General features: G+C 36.5%; 2 protein-coding genes across 2 annotated transcripts; one reads left to right on the plus strand and one right to left on the minus strand.

Annotated features, from left to right (window-relative positions):
* The first annotated feature begins 684 nt into the window (after positions 1–684).
* Positions 685–2,518, plus strand: LOC114352041 (pyruvate kinase). The gene has a single exon (XM_028303485.1). It carries the CDS (start codon positions 788–790, stop codon positions 2,480–2,482), a length of 1,695 nt encoding a protein of 564 aa, XP_028159286.1. The 5' UTR covers positions 685–787; the 3' UTR covers positions 2,483–2,518.
* A 12,501-nt stretch (positions 2,519–15,019) lies between these two features.
* Positions 15,020–17,389, minus strand: LOC114352015 (uncharacterized). The gene is made up of 3 exons (XM_028303448.1): positions 17,251–17,389; positions 16,612–16,809; positions 15,020–15,048 (listed from the first exon to the last, which is right to left on the minus strand). The coding sequence occupies exons 1-3, from the start codon at positions 17,372–17,374 to the stop codon at positions 15,020–15,022; spliced, it is 351 nt and encodes a 116-aa protein (XP_028159249.1). The 5' UTR covers positions 17,375–17,389.
* Between the last annotated feature and the right edge of the window lie 204 nt (positions 17,390–17,593).

Below are 17,593 nucleotides of genomic sequence, written 5' to 3' on the forward strand. Positions count from 1 at the left end.
TTATTTTTTCATTTCGATATTTTTTCACAAATATACGACCTAAATGTCAATGTGACAGAGCCCACAAAGTTGTGGACGCTAGTTGGCGCTGTAATCGCGCACGGAGCCAATAGGCATCCAAAAAAAACCGACTTTCCGTATATGTAATGTCATGCCAAAAATCCGATGGCCTATTTTTTAATTATAGATGACCCACGCTGAACTGTCCCACCAAACTCAATGACAGGGGGGCGCTACCATCGTTCAACTATATGGTTTCCAACATGACAAAAATCGGAACCAGCGATCCGGTATTGACGGTGGCGCCCCACTGTCAATGTCATCGATAGGACAGTCCAGTATTTTGGAACTATAATAGCGAGCTTACTGTCAACAAGCAGTCAACTGTCATGATAGTTGACAGAAAGATTTTTTTACGTATTGTGGGTCGGCAAAGGAACACAGTAATAAATCTTCAATGAATTTCTGTTTTTTGTACTGGCTCATTACAAACATTTTTAACCTGTTGTTTTATACCGGATATCTGCAACTTTATGTTGAAGAACATTCAATCTATCCGGGATTCCCCCAGTAACTTATTACATAGTTGAAAAGAATCCCAAAAAGGATTTAAACTACAAAAACAAACGCCAAACGATATACAAAATGCGTCAAGTTGTCACTAAAAATATTTATGTGTTTTGACATTGGAAGGTTCATTTTTGCTAAACTCACTATTTTTTATCTTTATCTGTAAATTTATTCCCTAATCTTTGATTACAAGCCGTAAGACCGTTGCGTTATTAAAATGGCTTTACCATGGCATATTCCACTAGAAGCAGCACCTATTTTTAAAGAAAAATGTGCCCCACAACCTACTCTACTAAAACATTACAGTAATTTAAACATTCATCAAAATCCTTGCGAAGAACTGCAAACAGGTCTCATGTGTGATATTGGCATTAATAATCGTGAACCAACCACCATTCAAAGATTAATAGCATGTGGCATGACCGTTGCTCGGCTAAATATGCGAGATATGGAACCTGATGCTTGTGCACAATTGATTCAAAGCATACGACAAGCGGTCTATAATTACAGTGCTGAACTTGAATATGTTTACCCACTAGCCCTTATTGTCGATGTCCGGGGCCCAGATATTGTTACAGGTGACTTAAAATCCGGTCCTAGAGCAACTGTTGAAATAATACAATATGAGACTATTAGACTAACTACCGATACAAGCTGGCGTGAAAGTGGAACTGCTGATTGTCTTTACATAGGGTATGATCATTTAACTGAATTGCAACCTGGGGACATAGTATACATAGATAGCCTAACTCCTGGCAAAATTAAATTAGTAGTTTCTGAAGTTGGTGATGATTCTGTGGAATGTTCTGTAGCTGCAGGTGGTACGATTGGATCTAAAATGACTGTTCGAATCTCGCATGTACCTCGAGAAGTAGATAATTCACACGGGCAAGGTGACAGCATTCAGTCACTTTCATGTAGTGATTCATCTCAACAACCTTTTGAACATATGGATGAGCAAATAGCTTGGGCAGTTGCATCTGATGTTGATGCTGTTTTAATTCCCAATTCTCAAAATTCGTATGATGTACGTCAAGTACGCGATATACTATCTGAAAAGGGGAAACATATTCTCGTATTTGCTTGCATAGATACTGTTTTAGGATTGGATAACATTGATGATATATTAAAAGAAGCAGATGGCATATACTTAGATCGTGGTGTTCTTAGCACAGATCTGCCGGTAGAAAAAATATTCATAGCACAAAAAATATTATTAGCCAAATGCAACGAAGCTGGAAAACCTTGCATATGTAAAGCAGTAATCAATGAACAAATACCTACATTATGTGTAACTGATATAGCTAATTTGGTAATAGATGGTGCAGATGTTCTATCCCTGGAATTACACTATGACTCACCCTTGAAAAAATTTGCTCCTTCATATGATGCAATACGTATGGCAGAACATTGCCTGGCTGCTTCAGCTGTTATATGTAGACAGGCAGAAAGAATTGTATGGCAACCACGAATTTATGGGAATATGGAGTTAATGCAAAGTCCGTTGGATGAACCCACAAAAGCCGTGTGTGTAAGTGCAGTAGAACTTGCTATGCGATCTCGAGCTTCTGTTATATTATGCTTAACAAATTCAGGTCGTACGGCTAAAATACTATCCCATGCAAGGCCCCCTTGTCCCATAGTGGCTGTGACTAGAGCGTGTCATACTGGAAGACAACTGCGTTTTTGGCGGGGAGTACGTGCAGTGCATTATTTTGAAGTTGCAAGAGGAAGTTGGATATCGGAAGTAGAATCACGGATCCATGCTGCTCTTGATTATTGTAAAGCAAAACGTATTCTTCGCGCTGGTGATGCCTACGTCATTGTGAGCGGTTCACGACGTGGGGTCGGTTACTGTGATTCGGTTAGGCTTTTGTACGCTAGTGCAAGAGAAACTGTGCTAGTTGAATAACAAACGCACATTTTCGATTTTTTTATTTTTGCTATTATTTATGTTTCATTCAAATTGTTATGCAGAAATCTACCTGTAGATGGCTGGTTTATTGTTAAAATATATTTTATTAAATAATCCAAGTGATTTTGTTTTAAAAATAAGAATTTAATAAACTACGCTTCTATTTAAAATAGTTAATAGCTTTTATCCAATCCAATAGTTATACACTAACCACTCTGAATGACTATCAAGGTTGTGAGGCAGCCACAGAATAAAGATCATTATTTTTTTTAAATTAAATTATTATAAAAAACATTTCGAAAAATACGAAATAAATTTCTTGATCTTTTTATTTTATTATGTGATTATTTTTTTATATGACGCCCTTTTGCCTCAGTTAGCTGTTTTTGCACCAGGCAGCATTAATTTACTGTAAAAAAACAGAACATCGAGCTAGCTTGCTTGACTGCGTGTCACGTTTGTTCATGAGAAAAATATAGCGCGTTTCATTTTGTTTTGTTGATTTTTCCAAGTGGTTTGATAAAGTTAATAAGTGTACTAAGTAAATAAATTTACCCATTAACAAACGGACTTATGGACAGCATTTAATGCTTTTTTATAAACAACATTTTATTTTCTTGTGCCTACCTTTTTGTACCTACAGTGCGACCGTGAAGGTTCAGAATGTTACGTCATTTTGCTTTTGATGTGTGATTTGAACTTACTGAATTTGGATTTATATTGTCAAGTGTTTAACGAGGAGAAAAAGTTCGATGTTGTGATCAGTATGCAGCAGTGTTATTGTTCTAAAAGGAATATAAACAATGTTATACCGGCTGGGACAAGATGCCGCCATGTTATTTAGTTTTGCTGTCAACCATTGAGATCGCGGTTAGACCTGCCTGAACCACTTGGATGTTTTTAACTGCACACCAGATAGAACTGTGAGTAAGTTCATGATATTTATGTTTAGCTATTACACATAAAAAGTTAGCAATATCGTAACTGTGTTATGTTATAAAAAGAGCCTATCGTGATTTATTGTTTACCATGGTTTATTGACTGTCAATGTAATGACGTCATTGTAAAAGGTAAAATCAAAACTTGTACAATCAAAATTGAGTCCTACAATATTCCTGGTTGATGTGTTCGTACAGTTTCTTTTGTTTAGGACATTGAGCACCGCTAGGTTTCTTCTCTAATAGCCTTGATTACAATATCATCGGTTTGGAGGTTATTTTTTGTGGTATCAACAAACTGATTATTACAATACATAGACTGCAGACTAGTAAAAGTTCAAAGTTTTATAATTGAATACGTTTTGTTGTGAATATTTTATGTATTATCACATTTGAAGTTTTAGAATATTGTGTATTTGTTTGAATATTACTTAACTCCATTCCACTCATAGCTCAGTGCAATGACACACAATAAAATGCTAAGAGCTTCCTTCCTATTTGATAAAAATGCGTATATTTCTTATTATTTTTAAATCCTCAAAGTAGTAAAAGTACTAAGGTCCTATGGTCTATCCTTTGATAACTATTCACTATCTTGGTTATCATAAAAACTATTTTGTTTTTGTATTAAACTTGCAAAGTAAAATGTCATAAATTAAGATTGTTTTATTTATTGATAAATTAATTGACAGTGTCTTGCTATCTACTTTGCAAATAATGTAGGTAGCTGATGTTCAAATAATGTTCTGCGTACCTACACCATAAACTGGAGTAGGTAAATAATTATTAAGGTTGTTGTGAAGAGATTTACAAGATCATGATACAATTTTTTTATGAAATCTGGCAAACAATGCGGAATTGAAAGCGCTGCTATAGTTTCAAGGGATTGTGTATGGGTTATCAGAGTTAGCTGTTAGCACCATGAGCATGCATTGCACTTAGGGTCTTGGCTATTTAAGTAGTGTAAATACCTACTGTATTTTATCTAGATGAAAATTTTTGACATTTTAAAAATGGCCACATAATTGCCAATTGAAATAAGATAGAATAACATCATCATCTTTTAATGCTTTATTGTGTGAGTAATTTAATTATGATTTCTATTTACAATACTTATTTTTCTTTGCCTTAAATAAATTAACTGCCTCAAACGCTGGCTCACCTCGTACATATCACTTAACAATCAGCTATCGCCCAGAAAGTAAAAAAGGTGATGGGTTCAAGTCAAGTTACATCTGCGACAGTTGATTTTTCCAAACAAATGATAATGCCATTCTTTGGGTTATTATTTATTGACCTCAAACACCCCAGATGGAATACATTTCAATATTGATAAAATAATTTTCAACTTTGTTAAATGTACCTATGATAGTAAAATTGAGTGCCTTATTTCCACACAGATCTAAACAATTAATAATCTAACAGATTTTGTTGTTGATCTTTGATGAATTTAAAATAAAAACAAATACATTCACTTTTCATTCATTATAATAGATTGATTGACAATCAATAATTATTGTTGTAGTACTTTTTCAGCATTTCAAATAATTATTGGCTTAAATCTTTTTGTATTGTATGACAATTTCAAAAAAATACATTTTAACTGTTCAATGTATATAATAACATTAACTATAAGTTGCCAAAATACCAGAATAGAAAATGTAGCATTCAGAATGTAACACACATTTTTTACTGTCCATAGGTCCCATATGTCTGCGATAATTTTGTCACTTGTAGTTTAGCTGTCCTAAGTAGCTGTTATTCGCAATAATTATAATATTCAATTCAGTGGTATAATAAAATAACAAAACCAGAAAAAAATTGGCCAAGTGCGTGTCGTGCCACGCGCAGTGTAGGGTTCCGTAGTATCCGTCGTTAACGAAATATATTTTAGAAGCAAGCAATTGCTTCATCTAAAGTCACTTTTAATATTTTCTGCAAAGGAATTTTTATTAGTTGAGAAATTTTATAATATATGAGTTAAATGAATATTAATAAGATTTTTTTCAGATTTTTCAAGCCAACAGTTAAGTTTTTAGAGAGGGGGGTCAGACAGACATATCGAAACAATAAGGGTTCCTTGTCAGGACTACGGAACCCTAAAAAAGGAAAGCTCGTAAATAAAAAACATAAACATTATAGTAAATTCTCTATCTAGCTGTATTTTCTGTTTGGCTATTAGCACAGAATAATAATAAGTACTATGTACAGAAGTTTATTTAGTAATAAAAATATCAGTGTAAAAATATAATTATAAATATAAGTACCTAATAGCAGGCCTGTTCATCTCCGCGAGTTTACATCGAAAACAAAACACGCACGATGGCCCACCTACAGGATACTCTTCGACAAGGCCTCACATACGAGCGAACATTGACTCACGCACGCGTATTCTTGTGTATGATGGAAGAAAATAAAGAAAATGGTGTACTAAATACTGTGCGATATTTAACTGCCTAAATAATAATAAAATAATTTGAAAATTATAAATAACTTGAAAAAATCGAACTGCCTAAGGCGGGAATTGAACCCACGACCTTCCGCTTGCCGGGCGACTGCTCTTCCAACTGAGCTACTTAGACACTGGATGAACCCGTCGAAATTTTCAAGTGTAATACGCTGTTACGGCCGCCTTAGGCAGTTCGATTTTTTCAAGTTATTTATAATTTTCAAATTAGTTTGAGATGCGACTCTTAACGCTAAAAATTAAATAACTAAATAATAAAATAGGCCAGTAGAATTAAACACAAAAATGAATTAAATCGGAAATAATTCCTACAAAAGATTTTATTGCTTTAATGGCTTCATTGGTTGCCCATTAAGACTCTCCTAGGTTTTCGACTTCGACGGAGTTGTGCTTAAGTGGTGGGGGCCCCCGAAAGGGGCACTTTTTCAGTTTTCCGGTTATACCGCGTAAAGGACTTACCCTATCGAAAAGTGGTCTTCCTGACGATTGAAGGGCATTTAATCCTGCATTAAATAAAACCAAATTTATATGTTTTGGACAAACCGTTCTCGTGCAAATGTTCGGCAAAGTAGAAAATATGTGTATAATTATTGACCCTCTCCACGTCCAATAGCTCGTCACCCGTAGGCTCCCAAGCCTTGTAAAGGGTCGCCTTAACCGGCGTATCCCTGTCAAGGCTCACGAGTTGGATTCGCTCATCCTTGTTCGTCCCAGCCGTTCCTTAACTGCGGTTGCTGCACCTCTTCCTGGCACTCTCCTGAAAGACTGTGTTACCTAATGTGGCTGCCCCTCTTCCTTGTACCCTCCTGTACGATTGCATTGCTTAGCCATATGCCTGGTCCAAGGTTCGACGCCATAAAATCAGCTTCGTACGCGTGAAAATAGTTTAAATACTATTTTTCGTGCTTGCAACATTTTTCTTTACTGCTTCGGCTCTATTAGTCGTAGAGTGGTTGTATATATCCTATAGCCTTCCTCAATTTATGAGCTATTCAACACAAAAAAAAATATTTCAATCAAACTAGTAATTCTTGAGATTAGCGCGTTCAAACAAACAAACAAAAAACTTTTCAGCGTTTTAATATGAACTTGTTGTTGTTGATTTTTGGTATCGAACCTTAGACCAGGCATACGGCTAGGTAACGTAGTCGTGCAGGAGGATACAAGGAAGATGGGCAGCTACAGTAGGTTACACAGAGTCGTTCAGGTGAGTGCCAGGAAGAGGTGCAGCAACCGCAGTTAAGGAACGGCTGGGACAAACAAGGATAGGCGCATCCAGCTCGTAAGCCTTGATAGGGTTACACTGGTTGAGGCGCTCCTTTTCAAGACTTAGAAGCCTGCGGGTAACGAGCCATTGGACGTGGAGAGGGTCATTAATTATACACATATTTTCTACTTTGCCGAACATTTGCACGAGAACGGTTTGTTCAAAACATATGAATTTGGTCTTATTTAATGCAGGATTAATAAATGCCCTTCAACCGTCAGGAAGACCACTTTTCGATAGAGTAAGTCCTTTACGCGGTAAAACCGGAAAACCAAAAAGCGCCCCTTTCGGGGGCCCCCACCACTTAAGCACAACTCCGTCGAATTCGAAAACCTAGGAGAGTCTTTATGGTCAACTAATGAAGCCATCAAAGCACTAAAATCTTTAGTAGGAATTATTTCCGATTTAATTCATTTTTGTGTTTAATTCTACTGGCCTTTTTTATTATTATTTAGGCAGTTAAATATCGCACAGTATTTAGTATACCATTTTCTTTATTTTCTTCCATCATACACAAGAATACGCGTGCGTGAGTCAATGTTCGCTCGTATGTGAGGCCTTGTCGAATAGTATCCTATAGGTGGGCCATCGTGCGTGTTTTATTTTCGATGTAAACTCGCGGAGATGTACAGGCCTGCTATTAGGTACTTATATGTATTTATAATTATATTTTTACACTGATATTTTTATTACTGACATAATTTAGCTTTTAGTCTTATTATAAAAACCCCCTTTTACATTCCACTAATCTATAGTAATATTATAAATGCGAAAGTAACTCTGTCTGTCTGTCGGTCTGTCTGTCTGTCTGTCTGTCTGTCTGTCTGTCTGTCTGTCTGTCTGTCTGTCTGTCTGTCTCTCTCTCTTTCACGCCTAAACCACTGAACCGATTTTGATGAAATTTGGCAGGGACATAGTTTAAGTCCCGGGAAAGGACATAGGAGGAGGAGGAAGCCGCGGGCGGAAAGCTAGTATTATAAATGCGAAAGTAACTCTGTCTGTCTGTCTTGCTTTCACGCCTAAACCACTGAACCGATTTTGATGAAATTTGGCATAGAGATAGTTTGAGTCCCGGGAAAGGAAATAGGATAGTTTATATCCCGGTTTTTGAAACAGGAACGCGCGCGATAAAGTTTTTCTGTGACAGACAAAATTCCACGCGGGCGAAGCCGCGGGCAGAAAGCTAGTTTTTACATATAAAAATAATTAGTATCTTTGATCACCTTTTGGTGAGTTTTTTTAAACGAAGGAATGCCATGGAACTTTTAAGTAGTCTAGTAGTAAACATAACACTTGATTAAGGACTATTATTATTGTATAGGTTTTAAATTCTGCATGGTAATGACATAGGCTTATTATTATGGCTCACTTGAAGCTAAATGATGATAATAAATCTCAGTGGTCATTTCCTTTTGCTGTAATTTAAAATTAAATGTCCACCTATAATTTCACTTATCACTAAACCTATCAACTGGCAATAAAAAGGCTTGTTATAGTTGTTATAGCTAACTTGATCATTACCATATAAGTGGTTTGATTGGTTCTCCTTTGAAATATTGAAATGAATGTATAATTATTTTATATGGCACAAGCACAACATAATCAAGATAAATAAATAGTGTAGCATGAAAATAATTTACAGAAGTTAATATGTGCTGATGATACATAGATAGAGACTAGAGAGAGATACATGAGGAAAGACTCGGTCTGAGCTCCACACCTCTAAGTACCTAATTTTTTTTTTAATGTGACAGGAGGCAAACGAGCAGACGGATCACCTGACGGATAACATGACGGATATACTGTGATTACCCAATCATAATTTAATGTGTAAGAAATTGATGCTATGCTCAATTACTTTTTTCATCCCCAATTCCCATCACAACTTTCTGGTCCGTCGTACAGTGGTTGACAGTGGCCTGGACGAAGATGAACGAAGAGGGCCACCCAGATGCCAGATGCAGCATTCTATTGGCGATCATTGTGCCACCTGCAGCGGCTAGGACGGGCACAAACAAGTCGCCTCGTTGTAACTTATAGTTCCTCCCCTGGGTAGTTATATGAGTAGGTATCATCTGCATTTCTTTCTGCATAGCAAATGATGTTCTTACCTTACCTGTGCGGAGGAAGCGCCAGACAAAGTCGTATCATGTTTTACAAAATTGGACTAAAAACCGACCCCTGTGGAACACTTGACTGGATTATTGAAACTGCATGTACTTTTCCTGCTGCCTTCTAATTCTGCTTCACTTTACGTTCAACTGACCAATAATAAGCCTCGGTTACACGAAGGAAAATTCAGGGTAGTGTATGGAATATAACATTTTAAATCTTTGCTACGCCCCTTACAACATTTGAGTAAGCTTTCGCTTTGGTATTATCTTCTGTGTGGACATATTCAGCAGAACCCAAAATTCAGTGGCATTATCATCCAAAGTTCTTTACCTTCCATCTCGTCTTATAAATAACAGGCTTCAGTTAAATTAAAACTAGCTTTGTTCGCGTAGCACAGGCTAGAAAAGCTAGTAATATTAAAAAAGTGAGGCATACAAAGATAAATGATGATGTTTCACCTCATGCTCTCACTAAGTTTTGGAAACTGTATGGTACTATTTGAGCTGTTCAGTTTTCTTACTAACCTGTAAACTTCCAAACCGAAATTCGATGACATATTATGTTACGAGTATGTGGTGGACGAATGAAGAACTGCTTATTTTTCTTCTTGACTTTCATTTCCTTATGTTACACGTTTTACGATTATAAACGAAGAGTCATACGTTCACTAACATTTAATATTTTTACAGGTTGACCCCAGTTCCGATTACTGAAAAGCCACGGATCCCCAGAGTCCGGCGCTGACAGGCGCCATTATCTTCAATGAATCATTTATGCCAGTTTTGGCCTTTGAAAATGCAAGGTATGTAATTATTTTAGATGAATACATACAACTTAGTTGGATTTTCTATTTTAATATCCCTTTCGATTAGCATGTTCTATCCGTACTCATATTCTTTCATATTTATCACCATTATTCAAAGTTTAAAAACATCTTTGATAAATCGGCAATCAGTGGTGGTCTTTATTTGTTTAATTATTGCATTTGAAGTGGCTACTGTCAAACTCGGAAACAATGGTGGCGATTCGGTTGTTGGTTTATCTAAAAGTATCTTTTAGTTCGTGCCCATAGTGAATAAAAAGATAAATACACAGTTGCCAAAGTATAATAAACATTATAAAATTTTCGTGTCTTAGGCGGTAAGTATAAAATCTTATTTTACTTTGATTATTCAATAGAATTGCCACCATGATTTTCACAATGTTTGCTGGAAAAACACTATAGGTAATTGTATTATGTATTCGTTTTATTATAAATAACGTAAGAAAAACGTTTTCGTTTTAATAACTCCATAGACTTTATTCGTCTACATTTGTTATGCATCACTAGCATGCCTAAAATAGGCGCGTTAGTTCAAGTGTCGGCAGCCGTGTGAGAATCAATTATTCCCACGATTTGGATAGTCACCTATCATTCTTAAATTGAAATGTCCTTTAAACTTCTTCCTGCTATTCTAATAGCAATTTTTACGTCTTGAATCTCGTTGCATTGCATGTAGGACGAAAGGTGAAACACTTTTAAAAGAAATGCGAAACTATTTAGGACTGTTGTGGACTGCAGGATTATAATTACCATCAGGTGAGATACAGGCCAAGAGCTTCCTCGTTGTGGATAAAAAAAATATTATTGCGTATTAGACAGGTAGAAGAAATGTAATAAATTCAGTTAGATGAGAATTCTATTGAATTATAACAAAAAATAAGGCTTCATAAAACTAGCCGATAAATATAACTTTAATTTACGACTTGAAAGAGTCGATAAATTGGTTAGTTTCGAAGTAAGCCGTACAAATGAAAAAGCAAGTAGCATATTACATAATAATAATGTGTATGTGAAAAGGCTTTGATTGAATATCGCCGAGTTATTGAATCTGCGCGGTAATCATGGCGACGCCGGGTCGGCAGCAGCGGCAGACGGTCTCCATGACGACGTCGGAGCTCCGCGTGCCGGCTGAGTCCGGGTGCGATCAATCCGCGCGGAGGAGCCGCCCGCCGCCGCCGCCCGCCGCCCGCCGCCGCCTCCCGCCACCGCCGCCGGCAGCACCGCCGGGCTCCGGCGCGCACGTTGCCCGCGCATCACGCACTTTTTTAGAAGCACAGGGAAATTCGACTATGTAAACAATGAACAATTCTATACTCTTAATTTAATCTCGCTAGAAGTTTTATTTCTCTTTGAATATTTAACAATTTAATCTTAGAGTAAACCGCAACAAATCTTACATTCGGTGTAATACGAAAGTTTTATTCTGAAACTTTTGATAAAAAGATCCTGCATTAGATATAAAAAAGACTATACATCTTCAAAATTTAATAAACGTTACGTTACTACGCACATGAACGTCAATATAAGATTAAGTAGGACCAAAAACAAAACAAACATTTGGCCAATTGATCAGCCCTAAAATGGAATATGAAAACTATTTTATTAGTGTTTGAGACTTGTATTACCTCGATGATTTAATACTTTATACTGCAGTTTCAGCAGCTGATGCAATCTTAATTTTTCTTTAAGGTTTTAGTTACTATGGTTTTAATTTAGAAGTTTGTCGTATTCACTATTTATTGCTTGTAAACTTTTGCTATTAAATAATTCATACGCGAGCTCATTAGTTATATTTGAACCGCCTAGATAGTAAAAAATAGAGTCGGTTACAAAAAGATATCCTACATAATAAGTATTCCAACAACGTGGATACGCACGATAGTATTAACGTAATGTATGAAATGGAGAAAGCAATGGCTTTGTATTAGCCTTGCCTTTATAGCCTAGACTTGAGAAATATGCAATGACCGGTCATTATACTGAACTCGTCTGGTTGTTACTAACAATACTGTTAAGTGTTGTAAGCTAACACATTGCGAACGGTAACGTAACTTTGCCAGCGCTGCGTGAGTTTTTCCTGATCTTGGCATTGGTAACTTTGTACGTAAGTTGCGTAAACTCTAGGAGGAGTTTTAAACCATGTGCCCACATGACAATGCAACCCGCACAAACTGGTTCTCAGGTCGTACGTATTTTCTTAATAACTTGCCTTTTCCGCGACTTCGCTCGCGTGGTATGCATTTGTAACAGAAAGTTATGCGCATTTCCAGAGAAAATAGTATTTTCACGGAGTGTAAATTTGGGTTACGACGACTGAAATAATGTTATGTCAGTTCTCTGAGCCAAGTGTCATCTCAGTTTATCATGTTTTGTATTCTCGAGTAATTTATAACAAATCTTGTTAANCGCCTTAATTTACATTAATTGATAGTGTTCCACCATCAATTAAAAATTAACTAGGTACTCTTATATGATGGGGGTGTAAATAGACAAGGGCGACAATAAACCCTTGTGCGACACTGTGGGACATATTTATATCGCGGCACCACCTACACTGTGAATCATCCTATTCTAAATATATGGAAGATTAGCATGTTTGACACATCTAAATAAACTTATTTATATAACAGGTGGGTGGCAAATTCATCGGCTTAATTTTATCCAAATTCATTTAGCTTTTGATTTAGCGCTTGATGATTAAAATATAGGAAATGTACAGTGTATTATCAATTTTATTTATCTGCTCCAAAAATATAGTTCAATATCATCATGGATCAGTTATTTATTTGACATTTAAAAATGATTTTGATTAACATTTATTATGATGATACCTACTATAAAATTGTTATTTTAGTGATTATTTTTTAACAAAATATGTCTTAACTATGTATAACGCGTTATATTCAGGCGTTACTTAACACAGGCGCCCTTATCTAATAAGCTGTGACTGCGGGCAGGATAACGAATATTTTAGCGGGAGGAAACGTGACCTTGACCCTAGAACATAGGCCTAACCTGCCCCAAAAGCGTGGAGTTAAAAGTTAGCGGTCGATACGAGGGAGGAGAGGATCGAGTTCGCGCAAGCGCTCCCGCCGCTGCCCGCCCAATCGATCCGCCCGCCCACGTGACGCAACGCATTTGCGGGGATTCTTTGCGGGCAACTTGCTTAGCACTTAAACTACACTTGTTAAACTTGTCACATTTTGCCTAAGACACACGTGATAGATGAGAAAAACCTCATCACACTGCTCTACTATTTCTGTGCTTTGATTGATTGTCATATTTTTTTTTTATTATCCATTCAAATATTATGCATTTTAAAATAACCGGCCCCGTTTATCTCTAGACCAAAAAACTTAAATTTTAAAGCCTTCGTTCGAATCGTAGTACACACTTATTATTATTCTGTGGTGTTCGAATCCCAGTCCGCACGCGAAATCACACAAAAGTTAGTATTTCCACAAATTCGTATGCGAATGGGAATTCTAATGTTTTAAAAATACGTCTATTGCATATTAATTTTTAACTCTTAACATTAACAAGTTCCACTATTCGATTCCCGAGAAAGGGTTGCCTACGGATAATATTCGGGCGAACCCATCGCGTGTCGCTTGTTCAAAAATATAAAATTGATATAATTAAACAAAGTGGTCGGCTGACAACAAAACTCGACAGATAGTTGATGCTCAATTAAGATGGTCTTCCGCATAAATTACCTAGCGTGTTAAAATTTCCTGAGGTAAATTAATAATAGCGGTTCGCATTCACGATTTTAAGTCTAGACTCATGTGAAAAAAGTTTTTTCAACGGTCAACTGTGTCGGGAATTAGGTAGGTACTACTGATGAGGAAAATAATAAAATATGCGCTATAAATAAAAATGCATTGAACATTTTTATAAATAAAAATTATGTGCTATGGCCAAAGGTGATAATAATTATGTTAAATACTTATTTCAACTTTGTTGAAAATCAATTTATTTATCAATCAAGCTATAACCAATAGCATTCAATGTAGCTTTATCTATTTAAGTATTATTGGTTCAAAAACACACTAAGAGAAACTTAATTGTGATCGTAAACATATCACTGTCAAATGTACTTTGTACCTAGCCAAGTACAAAAAGTATTTGACGAAGTATTATCTACACATAAAGGTAGACAGACAGTTACATAAATACTTGGTTGCATGTCGCTATGGATCGGTCCCAATGGAGATCTACGCTTGAACGATTATTTTGTTTTTTAGACTGGAATGATAATAGAATGTTTTCTTCGAGTATGCAGTTACAATCTAGAGTTCTCAAAACTGAAATCTGATTGTTTTTCTTGAATAATTTAATTAGGTTTTTTGTTAAGCGTCAAAATACCATCAATCTTAAAAATAAACAGTTTATGTAGACTCATTAGTCCCAAATGAAATCGTAATACTTTAAAATATAGCATTGATTCGTTTTAACTTATTTTGCAAGCAATAAGTTACAAACTCGTATTATATGATATACTCATTCGTTATTAATTTGATTGAGATGATGATACACATATCTGGTGCGGGCCACTCGGTCCCCTACCAATATATTACGCCATTTATGTTCTCATTAGTTGTTTCATTTGATCAGATTACTTACGCTCCCTTGAGGTAGCAACTCATCATTCCTTGTAAACACGATTTGAGTTTCATTTAAAATTATCAGAGCGTTAGATCGCTTAGTCAAAGAAAGATTAAACTCTACCACAAATAATTAAAAGTTAAATGGTAACAAACAACTTACCATAAATATTTTTAAATACTCTCTACGTATCATTAAAAGTAATTTTCATTATCGCGTATAAATATAAGTTACTGATTGTAAAGTCCACCACCGGATCACCTTATCTGGTATATTATAAATGTAAGTAAATCTTAGGACCATACATCGCCCAGTCTTAATAGTAGTCGGTATTAAGTCTATGATCTAAAAATAAAATAGAAGCAGATGAAAAGTGGAACTTACGAATTGAAGTAGAAAAAAAAACTGGTCTGGGGCGAGCCAAACTCACGTGCAAAGAATTTGCATTTCGCATCACATGTTTCTAGATAAGTAATTATGTGGTAAACCATTAGTGTGTTACCTAATCTAAATCTCCTCGCCAAAAAGCTTGTGTTAGGCATCAGAGTCATATTTCGTAATATGTAGGTATATCTATTGTAAATAAACGGGGGACAGCAAATTATTTCTTTTCACCAGTTTATATGACTAAGCTAGGGTATCAAATCCAAGATTCAGCTTTAAATTCTTCCCTTATTTTTAATTCCAAATTGTTTACCTGTTCTGTTCTGTACTGTTCACTAGAAGTTCAATATTTTATGCTACATACTTTTTTACAAAAGCCGGGGAATCGAACCCAAGATTCAGCTTTAAGCTAAAAATTTAATAACAACGCTGCAACGGTAACAGTTGATGAGTGATACTACTTTCAAGGTATACTATACCTTGAAAGTAGTTTTATTATGCAAAAAGGAGTTAAACCTACCTTCATCAAGTTTGTATTGTATTAGATTGTTATGGATGTTATAGTGAGATTTCATTTACATAGTTTGTCGTGTTATCATGTACCTTTGTCAATATTATGGTTTTGTTTATTATGATAGCCGGAAAGGCGGGCGCTATCTGCCCGCTATCTTGTTATTATGTTGAAATAGTTCCCACTGGATTTCTTCTACTGGTGCAGATATTATCTATCTGCGATATTGAATTACTTATCATATCTATGTAACTTCTTAGCATTAATAACTTCGATGAAGTTCTAAAAATTGACATAAAATACGATAAGATTTTTTTTTGTACTTTCATGCGAATTATTTCTTCGCCATCCTTTTCGTCAATCTTGAGTGCTAACAAATGATGTGACTCTTAAGAGCGTTGTCACATTTTTCATGCAGAAATCGAGAATTTGGCAGATTTCGAAATGATTTTAGTCATATAATTTATTGTTATAGCTTCTTTTGACTTATATCATCGTAATTANTTTTCATAGTGGACTGTACTATACGATAAACATGTCAGTCAATTTGACAACCTTTGTCGGAAACATTATTTAATGAAAATATTGTCCGAACCCATAGTATTTCTCTTCGACAAATACATTAACACATCGTGAACCACTTTTCTTTCACGACTATAAAAATATTTTAGCAATTAACTAAATCAATTGCAAACATTTAAATTAATTAGTAAAGTAATTTACACTTTGACAACAATAGACTGACATGCAAGGTGACATGTCAATGAAGTTTTCAGTTACTGTTGCCATTAAAAGAAATTAGTACCATTAGTTTTCCGCAACATGGCGAGGGTTTTTATGTTCCTGGTCAGGCTATACATCTCAGTTTTCTATAATATACTATTCAGGGCGAAAAACTTTGATACCGCGAACGCGATGCAGGTTTCGTAGGCGCGGTGGCGTGTGCCATAGTAATGCAGATGCCAGCGCCATCTCTTGAGTAATGACTACCACTAGTCTGTAGTGATACTCACCAGACACATTGGCCGCGGACTTGTTGGCGCTGCGGTTGGCTGTCACGTGGCGGAGCGTCATCTCTTTAAGCGGCTTGTAGGAGCGGCGGCCGCGGATGCTTCGTAACCCTGACAGATACGAGCTGTCGTCTAAGGAACCTTCCTCGTGGGACACGAAGGAAGATTCCGTGATGTCCATCTCCATTGTTGTGTTGTTTCCTGAAGAGAGATACAAACGTTGAAATAGAAATTTTGATGGGGCAGTTAAACCTGTCATAAATCCTTTTCTAAAATCTGTATAATAAATTTCCTTACAGAGAAAAAATTTTGGTTTAAATTAAAAAAACATTTATTTTCAGACGATATTTCGATGGTAAAGTGTTGAGTACCAACGCAGGAAGACTTTAACAGTCCCTGTGTAATGAGCGCTGCCCTGTGTAGTGAAAACTGCCCTGTGTAGCGAGCACTGACCTGTGTAGTTGGCCGCTGCCCTGTGTAGTGAGCGCTGCCCTGTGTAGTGAGCGCTGCCCTGTGCAGTGAACGCTGACCTGTATAGTGAAAACTGCCCTCTGTAGTAAGCACTCCCTTTTGCAGTGAGCGCTGTCCTGTGTAGTGAGCACTTCCCTGTGTAGCGAGCGCTGCCCTGTGTAGACCACTGACCTGTGTAGTTGGCCAGCATGGAGGTCGCCGTGTGGTCTGCCCTCAAACTGCGGCGGTAGGGCGACACCTTGACACGACTCTTGGAGTAGTTGGTGTCGGTCTTGCGCGGCTCATCTGCGGACATGGCGGGTCACACTACAACATATCGTTGGCGTATTCGTAGCCTAATTTTACGTATCGTGATTTAAACAAGAAGGATGTGCACCATCTTCATCATCATTTCAGCCACAGGACGTCTACTGCTGAACATAGCCCTCCCCAAGTGATTTCGATATTGACCGGTTGGCATTCAGCGCCTTTCTGCTAATTTGCGTGGTCGTAATGGGCATAACTTTTTTTAAGA

This window comes from Ostrinia furnacalis, unplaced genomic scaffold (assembly GCF_004193835.3).
Source record: "Ostrinia furnacalis isolate ACB-3 unplaced genomic scaffold, ASM419383v2 OfSCF1242, whole genome shotgun sequence".
Classification (NCBI taxonomy): Eukaryota; Metazoa; Arthropoda; class Insecta; order Lepidoptera; family Crambidae; genus Ostrinia; species Ostrinia furnacalis.

Excerpts from the sequence above, each read along its gene's own strand:
- LOC114352041 (XM_028303485.1), top strand. The coding sequence starts at position 788 with ATGGCTTTACCATGGCATATTCCACTAGAAGCAGCACCTATTTTTAAA.
- LOC114352015 (XM_028303448.1), bottom strand. The coding sequence starts at position 17,374 with ATGTCCGCAGATGAGCCGCGCAAGACCGACACCAACTACTCCAAGAGT. Across the intron at positions 16,810-17,250 it reads CATGCTGGCCAACTACACAG|GAAACAACACAACAATGGAG; the intron begins GTCAGTGGTCTA and ends ATCTCTCTTCAG. Across the intron at positions 15,049-16,611 it reads GTCCGCGGCCAATGTGTCTG|ATCATAGACTTAATACCGAC; the intron begins GTGAGTATCACT and ends TTTTATTTTTAG.